At 43.4% G+C, this 12,106-nt stretch overlaps 1 protein-coding gene across 4 annotated transcripts in view; it reads right to left on the bottom strand.

The window, feature by feature from the left end:
• LOC120048831 (focal adhesion kinase 1-like) overlaps positions 1-12,106 on the bottom strand; it is a 146,601-nt gene that overhangs the window by 122,364 nt on the left and 12,131 nt on the right. For 2 of the 4 annotated variants that reach the window (XM_038995095.1, XM_038995094.1), the window contains exon 2: positions 9,009-9,038. Coding sequence is in view for 3 of the 4 variants with exons in the window: in XM_038995094.1 (XP_038851022.1) it covers positions 9,009-9,038 (30 nt within the window). In the remaining variant the exon portion in view is untranslated. Of the gene's footprint in view, positions 1-3,051; positions 3,554-9,008; positions 9,039-12,106 lie in introns of those variants that run through there. The other 2 variants (XM_038995096.1, XM_038995093.1) reach the window with 2 other exon arrangements.

Below are 12,106 nucleotides of genomic sequence, written 5' to 3'. Positions count from 1 at the left end.
AAATCTCTTGATTTAACCAAGAAATGTTAACAAAATACCACAGATCAGAGTGTGTGTGTGTGTGTGTGTGTGTGTATACAAGTGAGTCACAGTACAAAATCTGATTTGATCCATTTGGCCCCAACGGCATTACCATGAACCAAGGGCTCAAACAAACCCTTCTTCTACAGTACAGTAGAACTGATCACGTCATGTCCACTACATGGAGCACCATACCTTCACCATCACCATCCTTTACTGTGGAGTTAGTGCTCAGGGTACAACACCTGCTGCATCTGGAGCCTGTATGGCCATGTCCCAAATAGCACCCTATTCCCTACATACTGCACCTATGAGCCCTGGTCAAAAGTACTGCACTCTATAGAGAATAGGGTGACAATTAGAACGCATCCAGTATTTATCCTATAGCCTGTGGGGACCCAAGCGGATTCCCACCGACTCTCTCCCTCAGTCCCACGGCTCTGCTCTACACTCCTACATCCTCATTACAACCTGCTATTGCTGGAGCTACTGCTTCCTCCCTGGATTAAAGCTTCCTTTCCTCTCATCCTCTGCCTACTGTACCAGCTCACACAGAACTATCCAGCCCCCCCTCAAAAAATACATCAAGGCTTTGCCTGGGTTTAATATATGCTGCGTTTACACTAACCCTGGAGGATGCCGTTTGAAGGAGAGCCAGAGCCTCTAAATAGATGAAGACAGAAGGGAAGACGTCCCCAGTGTTATTCTGTTCTGGCTTTTCTAAAGCACCAGGACTCATGATAGATACTGGTATCCAGGGAGAGAGTAAAGCAGCTGCCACCGCTGCTGTTTCTGTTGCTGCTGCTGCTAATTCTGTTTCTACTGCTACTAGTTCTGTTTCTACTGCTACTAGTTCTGTTTCTACTGCTGCTAGTTCTGTTTCTGCTGCTACTAGTTCTGTTTCTACTGCTACTAGTTCTGTTTCTACTGCTACTAGCTCTGCTTCTGTTTCTACTGCTACTAGTTCTGTTTCTACTGCTACTAGTTCTGTTTCTACTGCTACTAGTTCTGTTTCTGCTGCTACTAGCTCTGCTTCTGTTTCTACTGCTACTAGTTCTGTTTCTACTGCTACTAGTTCTGTTTCTACTGCTACTAGTTCTGTTTCTACTGCTACTAGTTCTGTTTCTACTAGTTCTGTTTCTACTGCTGCTAGTTCTGTTTCTGTTTCTACTGCTACTAGTTCTGTTTCTGCTGCTACTAGCTCTGCTTCTGTTTCTACTGCTACTAGTTCTGTTTCTGCTGCTACTAGCTCTGTTTCTGTTTCTACTGCTACTAGTTCTGTTTCTGTTTCTACTGCTACTAGTTCTGTTTCTACTGCTACTAGTTCTGTTTCTACTGCTACTAGTTCTGTTTCTGTTTCTACTGCTACTAGTTCTGTTTCTGTTTCTACTGCTACTAGTTCTGTTTCTGTTTCTACTGCTACTAGTTCTGTTTCTGCTGCTACTAGTTCTGTTTCTACTGCTACTAGTTCTGTTTCTACTGCTACTAGTTCTGTTTCTACTGCTACTAGTTCTGTTTCTACTGCTACTAGCTCTGCTTCTGTTTCTACTGCTACTAGTTCTGTTTCTACTGCTACTAGTTCTGTTTCTACTGCTACTAGTTCTGTTTCTACTGCTACTAGTTCTGTTTCTACTGCTACTAGCTCTGCTTCTGTTTCTACTGCTACTAGTTCTGTTTCTGTTTCTACTGCTGCTAGCTCTGCTTCTGTTTCTACTGCTACTAGTTCTGTTTCTGCTGCTACTAGCTCTGTTTCTGTTTCTACTGCTACTAGTTCTGTTTCTACTGCTACTAGCTCTGTTTCTGTTTCTACTGCTACTAGTTCTGTTTCTACTGCTACTAGTTCTGTTTCTACTGCTACTAGCTCTGTTTCTGTTTCTACTGCTACTAGTTCTGTTTCTGTTTCTACTGCTACTAGTTCTGTTTCTGCTGCTACTAGCTCTGTTTCTGTTTCTACTGCTACTAGTTCTGTTTCTACTGCTACTAGCTCTGTTTCTGTTTCTACTGCTACTAGTTCTGTTTCTACTGCTACTAGTTCTGTTTCTACTGCTACTAGCTCTGTTTCTGTTTCTACTGCTACTAGGTCTGTTTCTGTTTCTACTGCTACTAGTTCTGTTTCTACTGCTACTAGCTCTGCTTCTGTTTCTACTGCTACTAGTTCTGTTTCTACTGCTGCTAGTTCTGTTTCTGTTTCTGCTGCTACTAGTTCTGTTTCTACTGCTACTAGTTCTGTTTCTGTTTCTACTGCTACTAGTTCTGTTTCTACTGCTACTAGTTCTGTTTCTGTTTCTACTGCTACTAGTTCTGTTTCTACTGCTACTAGTTCTGTTTCTACTGCTACTAGTTCTGTTTCTGTTTCCACTGCTACTAGTTCTGTTTCTGTTTCTACTGCTACTAGTTCTGTTTCTACTGCTACTAGTTCTGTTTCTGTTTCTACTGCTACTAGTTCTGTTTCTACTGCTACTAGTTCTGTTTCTACTGCTACTAGTTCTGTTTCTACTGCTACTAGCTCTGCTTCTGTTTCTACTGCTACTAGTTCTGTTTCTACTGCTACTAGTTCTGTTTCTACTGCTACTAGTTCTGTTTCTGCTGCTACTAGTTCTGTTTCTACTGCTACTAGCTCTGCTTCTGTTTCTACTGCTACTAGCCATGGCTTGGTTTGTTGTGGTGATCAGATGAGAGAAGAATACCTTTGTCTCTATGGCAACCTGCGGTACAGTGCTGCTGTACACATTGGGGCATTGCCATTCAGCGCACCTGACGTCTTGGCATGTTATAGTAGGAGAGGCAGCAATAATACCTGCATAAAGCAGGGCATGGCAAATCACATTCATCTCTAACTATAGCAGAGTTCTGGGAATTAGCATTCAGTCAGTGTAGCTTTAAATCCCATTCATATTCATCACACATCCAAACACAGCCATCATCAACAGAAAGACCTCTAAAAAACACTGAGATCAACACTGGTTAAAAGGCTCTACCTAGAAGCACCTAGTGTGCATAACATATCTGCTGTGTGTACACAGTACATACTTGGGAGTGGAGGGTGTTGAGCGTAAACACAGGCGCCCCGGGCCCAGCATAGGGGGATGCAGCCACTCCTCTCCATGATGGCCGCAGCAGCACCTGTCTTTCTATCCCACCACCAGACCCTGCGGCCTGAACCAGCCCCAGGCTCCCTGACCCTGTCCCCTTCCACAACCGCATAGAGGCCAGGCCAGGACAGGCTGCTGCTTCTTCCTCTTCCCCGGAGGACCCCGGCACAGCCCCTCTCCGCTCCTCACAGCCCCTACCGCTGGCCCCCTCTGACCTGTTCACACAGCCCTGCCTCAGGGGAGAGAACTGTGGGGTGAGGAGGAGAAGACGTCAAGGGAGCAACTCAGTGAAATCCTCAAGAGGTTTTTATCCTAACATCCACCTTGCCTGACAGACAGGCTGTTTCCGGGTCAGAGGTGTTTGGTGTCACTCCGAGACGGAGATAGAGAGACAGAGAGAAAGAGACAGAGAGAGAGACAGAAGATCAATATGGGACAGGGCTGTTGTCAGCTCCTTATCTTCCGATTCCTCTTCAGATCCCCTCAGCGTTGGCTTCCAGCCTCTAAATAAATCCCTCTGCGTGCCTCTGCACAGCCTTGTAAATGAATCAAGCCCGGGAGGCAGCGGACTTGGAAAACAGTGTAGTAGAAGACACAGAGGAGACAAAAAACAAAACAATCCTTCAGTTAGTTCAGCACTACAACCGCCTGTCTACTCCGATGTGACAGCCTTGTAATCCAGGACAAGCTGCTGCTGCTACTACTGCTGCTGTGAAACCCTGCTGCCGAGTCGGCTGTGTCAGGAGGGTGTGAGCTGGGTGTGAGCTTTGTGTGTGACTCAGAGAGAGAGAGAGAGGTAGAGAGAGAGTGAGGGAGGCGGGAGGCAGGGTGGGAGGAGAGAGAGAAGGAGGGCAAGAGACTAGTAGAGAGCTCAACCTCATTTAGGGAACTATACTCAGCTCTTCTCCTGTTCACAAAACGGACAGCGGCTCTTCAGCCACGGTTGAGAGAGAGAGAGAGAGAGAGAGAGGAGAGAGATGCAAATCAAGTACATCCAGGGTCATGACCAGCGCTCAGTTCATTAGCAAACAATATCTTTTTTTCCTCCTCCTCTTTCTCCTCCTTACAACAAGGTCTTCCCCTATGCCTCTGGCTATCAGCCAAAACATGTCCCTCTCTCAGTTCCTCCCTTCTTCCTCCTCCTCTTTCTCCTCCTTACAACAAGGTCTGCCCCTATGCCTCTGACTATCAGCCAAAACATGTCCCTCCCTCTCTCAGTTCCTCCCTTCTTCCTCTTCTCCCTCTTCTCCTCTCTCCTGTATGCTTTCCATTTGCAGCATTCCATTTTCCTCCAAGGTGTAGACAGGTGAGGAATATTCATGACGTTACATAAGATGTTTTAAGTGGTATGAAAAGTAACTCTGCAATGCTATCACCATCCTAGTGAATGTCTGGGATCAGATACTGGATCTGTGGTGTGATGAGGTCACAGCTATCTCCCTGTCTTAGTGGCGATGGAGCTTTTTGATTCCACCAATCACACAACAGAACAGAGATTCTATGGAATAACGTCATAATGCATGAATTAGGCCTAGGCTATTACATACACAAGCAGTTCTAAACCTGCTGCAAAACACAATGGTATCATCAAGCTTTGATTATTTAAATCAGCCGGGGGGGGTCAAACTCATTCCATGGAGGGCCTAGCGTCTCCTAGACAACCAGGTGAATAGAGTTCCTTACTAATCAGTGACCTTCCTTAATTAATCAATCATGTACAACGGAGGAGCAAAAACTCTCTGACACTTGGGGAATGAGTTTGACAGATGATTGACCCAGAAAAATGATACTTTGGTGTGTTTAGTCACTCCACTCAACTGAAGCACTGTGAAAAGACAGACAGCCTGGTTTGTACCCACTGACTTACCTCAACAGCTCTACAGGATGGTGCTGTTCTATAGTTATCATAATCAAGCACAGCCTCAACATACATTATTCACCATAGAGAGAGGAGAGGGATCTGGTTGTCATTGGGTTTTTCACAGTATAGGCCTTCTGTCTATAGTACATCCTTTCAAAGAGGACTATTTTCCACATGCACACAGTATAAATTGAATATGCATTATCAATTCCTCTCAAGGGGTGCTACATCAATTCCTCATTTTCAGCAAGCACATTAACACACTTTAAGGCTTCATCCAAAAAGGCACCCTAGTCCCTTTATAGTACACTACTTTAGATCAGGGCCCATAGGGCTCTGGTCAAAAGTAGTGCACTATATAGGGAATTTGGGACAGTGTGAGACCAACTAAATGTTTTAATTGCTGCAATTACCATGACAAATATTGAAGATGTCTGTAAAACTAAAGAAGAAATAACAATATTAATTGTGGCTGTGAATCACCCCGACATGAAAACAACAAACCTAATCAAGGGACAAATCTCACTCTACTCATTACACACATCACACACAGGCAGTTCTATGGTCCCTTTAAACATTCAGAAGTGTGTGTGTGTGTGTGTGTGTGTGTGTGTGTGTGTGTGTGTGTGTGTGTGTGTGTGTGTGTGTGTGTGTGTGTGTGTGTGTGTGTGTGTGTGTGTGTGTGTGTGTGTGTTTTGCAACATGTTTTTCTGGGCCTGTAGCTGAAACAAAGAGAGAGAGTAGATTGCACCTGCCATGAACAGCTTTCATTATGTAACCTAGCAGTGATTTATCACAGTCAGATCTAGCCTAGCTCTCCACAAACTAAAGCCTTCCACTAAATCACACTAACCTCCAAGCAACACCAAGGTGCTGCAGCACTGCTTTCTTCAAGCGGAATACAGATGCTTCCTGCCTGTGTGTCTGTCTACCTCAAATCAGACACACAACCAGGGACACCATCCATTCACATAAGAGGCCAAAACAACATAACAAGGTGATACAAACCAAAGCAGAGAGAATATGAGAAATCTGGGTATCTAAACCCTGGTAAGAGTGTTGGTATGTACTGTATAAGGGGCTTAACTGATGCAGGATGGTTCATACTCTGTTTACTCCGCACCCCATTCAAGAGGACGTCAGTCTGTCAGATGATACCGGCTTTTGGTGCAGTTATCCAGTCTTGGCCAGGCCACGATTCTCCAATACTGCTGACTGACTATGGATCAACACAACCAATCAGCTGGATGTTATTTAACTGTACACAACCAACCACTTAGCCTGTCTGTCCTCACAGCCAGCTCCGTCCTAACCCTGTGAGTACAGAGAGAATTTAGAGATGTTTCCACTGATAGTCTGTCGCAATACACTCCCACAGGGGAACATGGCTGCCTCAGAGCCCTAGATATCAGGTTAGAAACCCCATTATGTCTAAAATAATGGGCTCCAGCTCCACACATACATACAGTGCCTTCAGAATGTATTCATACCCCTTGACTTATTCAACATTTTGTTGTGTCGCAGCCTGAATTCAAAATGGATTCAATCGATTTCTTCTCACACATCTACACACAATACTCCATAATGACAAAGTGAAAACCCTATTCACACCCTTGAGTCAATACATACTAGAATCACCTTTGGCAGTGATTACAGCTGTGAGTCTTCCTGGGTAATTCTCTAAGAGCTTTGCACACCTGGATTGTACAATATTTACACATTACATTATTGTTTTTAACATTCTTCAAGCTCTGTCAAGTTGGTTGTTGATCATCGCTGGACCAGGCTGGTCACAAGAAAGAGCCTTCGATTTGGGACATGTGAAAAAGTACTGAGGATGTGGATATATGCCTTTGTTGGAGCTACATAAATAAATAAATAATAACACAATGGCACAACGAACTCACGAGGCTCTGAGCCAGAGCACACTGGTTAGACCCATGCGCCACGGCAGTTCACAATTCTGTTGCAAGCAGGGAGAGTACTCAATGATACTGAATGAAAACAGCACATTTACCCTTTGAGTTGTTTCTGTTTTAACCCTGTAAACACACAAAATTAACGCTGTAACCACGCGGAATTAACCCTGTAAACACGCAGAATGAATGGGTAAAAAATGTACCTTCCTCCAATTACAGCAATTCCGAAGTGAAACTATGAGAACAGGCTGTGCTAGCCAGCCATGTTGAGGTCTTGCCATAGATTTTCAAGCCAATTTAAGTCAAAACTGTAAGTCTGGTGAGAAATGAAATAGCTATCAAACTGGAAGAGATTTTCATTCCTTCATTCCTTTGCAGAGATGTTTACTGCAACAAATAGTTATCTGATATTTTCCAATAGATCATTTTCTCCAGTACATGTTGTTCAAACAATGAAATATTGATGAAGAATCAGAGAGAAATGCTGATTGCAGGAGATGAAGAGAGCCCCATCATGCCTTTAGCTTCAGCCATGGGCCCCCTCCAGGAAGCTAACAGAGTCACATAGCTGTATGTACTGTATAGGGAACAACATGTGGAATAGCTGTATGTATTGTATAGGGAACAACATGTGGAATACAATCTGGCTGCACTCATCTAGCGCAAGTCTAGGTGCAGTTTGTCCTTTTTCTATAAATACTACACACAGTCAACCAGCGCTTCACACGTAGCACTATTCACTGTAAATGACAGAATCTTTACTGCCAGGGCAAAATACATGTAGCACTATTCACTGTAAATGACAGAATCTTTACTGCCAGGGCAAAATACACGTAGCACTATTCACTGTAAATGACAGAATCTTTACTGCCAGGGCAAAATACACGTAGCACTATTCACTGTAAATGACAGAATCTTTACTGCCAGGGCAAAATACACGTAGCACTATTCACTGTAAATGACAGAATCTTTACTGCCAGGGCAAAATACACGTAGCACTATTCACTTTAAATGACAGAATCTTTACTGCCAGGGCAAAATACACGTAGCACTATTCACTGTAAATGACAGAATCTTTACTGCCAGGGCAAAATACACGTAGCACTATTCACTGTAAATGACAGAATCTTTACTGCCAGGGCAAAATACACGTAGCACTATTCACTGTAAATGACAGAATCTTTACTGCCAGGGCAAAATACACGTAGCACTATTCACTGTAAATGACAGAATCTTTACTGCCAGGGCAAAATACACGTAGCACTATTCACTGTAAATGACAGAATCTTTACTGCCAGGGCAAAATACACGTAGCACTATTCACTTTAAATGACAGAATCTTTACTGCCAGGGCAAAATACACGTAGCACTATTCACTTTAAATGACAGAATCTTTACTGCCAGGGCAAAATACACGCAGCACTATTCACTTTAAATGACAGAATCTTTACTGCCAGGGCAAAATACACGTAGCACTATTCACTTTAAATGACAGAATCTTTACTGCCAGGGCAAAATACACGTAGCACTATTCACTGTAAATGACAGAATCTTTACTGCCAGGGCAAAATACACGTAGCACTATTCACTGTAAATGACAGAATCTTTACTGCCAGGGCAAAATACACGTAGCACTATTCACTGTAAATGACAGAATCTTTACTGCCAGGGCAAAATACACGTAGCACTATTCACTGTAAATGACAGAATCTTTACTGCCAGGGCAAAATACACGTAGCACTATTCACTGTAAATGACAGAATCTTTACTGCCAGGGCAAAATACACGTAGCACTATTCACTGTAAATGACAGAATCTTTACTGCCAGGGCAAAATACACGTAGCACTATTCACTGTAAATGACAGAATCTTTACTGCCAGGGCAAAATACACGTAGCACTATTCACTTTAAATGACAGAATCTTTACTGCCAGGGCAAAATACACGTAGCACTATTCACTTTAAATGACAGAATCTTTACTGCCAGGGCAAAATACACGTAGCACTATTCACTTTAAATGACAGAATCTTTACTGCCAGGGCAAAATACACGTAGCACTATTCACTTTAAATGACAGAATCTTTACTGCCAGGGCAAAATCCCCCGGTACATACCAGCATAGTATGATGATATCCTGGAAATATCTGCAAGGGAAACAGAGAGAGAGAGAAGTATGTTAGGATGGCATTGAATGGCATTACTCAGGGTATTTACATGAGCTGACTGTGATCCTTCAAAGCTACGCACCACTGGAGGCTAGCCAGTAGCCAGCAGCACCTGTGCAGATACAGCCCCCTAGAGGTCATCTGTTCAGCACAGCCCAGAGGCTGTTAGACTGCACTGCCAAAGGCACTGGGGTCTTGGCCTGCTTGCACAGAACCTTTGCTGTTTCAGGTGATGTAACGGTGACTGTCATCATTATACATTGATGGTACTGGACATTTCTTAAAGGCTACCATGATGGTAGCAGGCTGGTGACTGTCAGGAATTGATTTGGAGAGATGGTGGTGAAAGTGGTAGAAAGGTAGAAACTAGGAGGATTAATCCTGGATGGAACGCACCCAATCTTGACACAGGGAGGAGGATGTGCTTCTGATGACTTTACAATTGATTAGCCCTAATTGAATAAGCATTAAGCAGTCCAGGCTATTTTCTCCACACACCGCGTTTGGGATTCAGCACAGTGCTCCCTGTCTGCCTGCCTGCAGTCAGTCACCACCTAACTTTGTCCTCCAGTGGAGATCACGCCTACATCCCAAATGACAACATATTCCCTACATAGTGCACTACTTCTCACCAGAGCCCAATGGGCCCAAGTCAAAAGTAGAGCACTAAAAAGGGGAATAGGGTGGCCTTTGGCATTCAGATGACATCCTCCTGCGGTCATTAAAGTCCGAGGCACGTTCAGACGGACAGCAGATGATGGCAGGACTTTGATAAGACCCTCTAGATACCACATCAGTATTTCACTGGCTTCTTAGGGTGGCGATGTTGAAGAGCTGGCTACATTATTAGAGACATTATTAGACAGACAGACAGCACAGGAGGTTGGTGACACCTTAATTGGGGAGGACAGGCTCATGGTAATGGCTGGAGAGGAGAGGAATGAGTGGGATGGTATCAAATACATCAAACACATGGTTTCCATGGTTTCCATGTGTTTGATGCCATTCCATTTGCTCCGTTCTGGCCATTATTATGAGCCGTCCTCCCATCAGCAGCCTCCACTGACCGACAGGCAGACAGAGAGAAAGACAGAGGTCCTGCTATCAGTGAGGAGCCAGGAGCAGCTAAGCTCATCAGTTAATCCTAATGCTCATTATTCCTGACTAAAGCTGTCTCAGCAGAAAGCACAGCAGAGGAGATGATAGAGAGATGATCTGAGAGAACAGCAGTGAATGAATAAGAGATTCATGATGTAAGACTTCAGATGGAAATAAGTCAATTCGGGGGTTTAAAAAAAGGCAACAAACATTTTTAATGTTAAGCGCCAAGGCTTCAAATGACATGGACGTAGTCATGACCTAGGAAACTAAGCCAGAAACTGAAAGAAGTTAGCAATTCTGTGGTACAGTGATTGTATATTCCTCCTCACTGATCAAAATAAATGGTTCTATCAATTCCTCTTGTAATATTGATGTGACTATGAAATTCCACTGTTTTGTTTGCACTAGAGAATGAATGGTCAATAAAAGTTTGCTTTAGACGTGTTCATATGAATATGACGGCGGCTAGTCAACAGAGGCTACGTCCCAAATGACACCCTATTCCCTACATAGTGCACTACTTTTGTGCCCTGGCTAAAAGTAGCGCTGGGGAGAAGAAAAAAATCGATACAGTTACATAATCGGGATATTATTTTTGACACTATATCATATCGTATCATTTTCACAATATCGTAATATTTATTCTTGAGCTGGATGGCTGTACCTGCACCAAAATCCAGTATTTTTCCTTCATTTAATTGTTTTTTTGAACCTTTATTTAACTAGGCAAGTCAGTTAAGAACAAATTCTTACTTACAATAACGTCCTACCAGGGAACAGTGGGTTAACTGCCTTGTTCAGGGGAAGAACGACAGATTTTTACCTTGTCAGCTCGGGGATTCAATCTTAGCAACCTTTCATAGCATGTTCTCAATCTTATTTTTAAATAGGAAGCCAATCGGCTTTCAGCAGTTTTATTTCCTTGTTTTGTCATGGCTCTATCTTGTCCCACTGTAGCAGACGTATGGTTAGCTTATACACTAACATCCCATCACACTGGAGGCTTGCAGGCGCTGCAACATTTCCTCAAGCAGACAGACTCTACCCTTGTTCCATCCAATAATTGCATTTTACAATTTACTGACCTGGTTAATCCAATAACTACTTTGTCTTTGAGTCAGACAAATTCGGGGTGTAGCCATGGGCTGCCCCTGTTCCCCCAACTATGCAAACCTGTATGTGGGACAATTTGAGGAAGCACACCTTTACAAAACAGAGACACACCCCCTACTTTCTAAAATCCTCCTATGGAAGAGATACATAGATGATGTCTTTGTGCTCTGGGAAGGAAGTCAGCAGCAACGAAATGAATTCCAAACTTTACTAAATGAGAGCTCTGAATACCTCAAATTCACCATGCAGACTGATGAGAGAGAAATAAACTACCTGGACTTATGGATCATCAAAGAGAATGATGCATTACACACAAAGCCCACAGACCACAATACCTTGCTATGTGCGGATAGTATGCAACCTCTTCCTCTCAAGAATGGTCTATAGCCAGTTATGCAGAGTTAAACCAATCTGTGGCCACCAGACAGATTTTGACAGCAATGCTAAAAAAAAAGACAGAAATTCAAAATGCGAGGCTACAAGGACAAAACTCTTGATGCGGCAATGATGAAAATCTCTCCAAAACCAAGAGAGGTTCTTTTAGGTGGTTGTAGAATTTAATGGCTCCTTTCTGGATTTTAATAATTAGCGGGTATCGGCCTAATTCTGCTTTGCATGCATTATTTGGTGTTTTACGTTGTACACAGAGGATATTTTTGCAGAATTCTATATGCAGAGTCTCAATTTGGTGTTTGTCCCATTTGGTCAATTCTTGGTTGATGAGCGGACCCCAGACCTCACAACCATAAAGGGCAATGGGTTCTATAACTGATTCAAGTATTTTTAGCCAGATCCTAATTGGTCAGTGGTGGGCCGTCAGGGCCTGCAAGGCC

This window comes from Salvelinus namaycush, chromosome 5 (genome assembly GCF_016432855.1).
Source record: "Salvelinus namaycush isolate Seneca chromosome 5, SaNama_1.0, whole genome shotgun sequence".
Taxonomy (NCBI): domain Eukaryota; kingdom Metazoa; phylum Chordata; class Actinopteri; order Salmoniformes; family Salmonidae; genus Salvelinus; species Salvelinus namaycush.
This window is presented reverse-complemented; position numbering and strand designations above follow the sequence as displayed.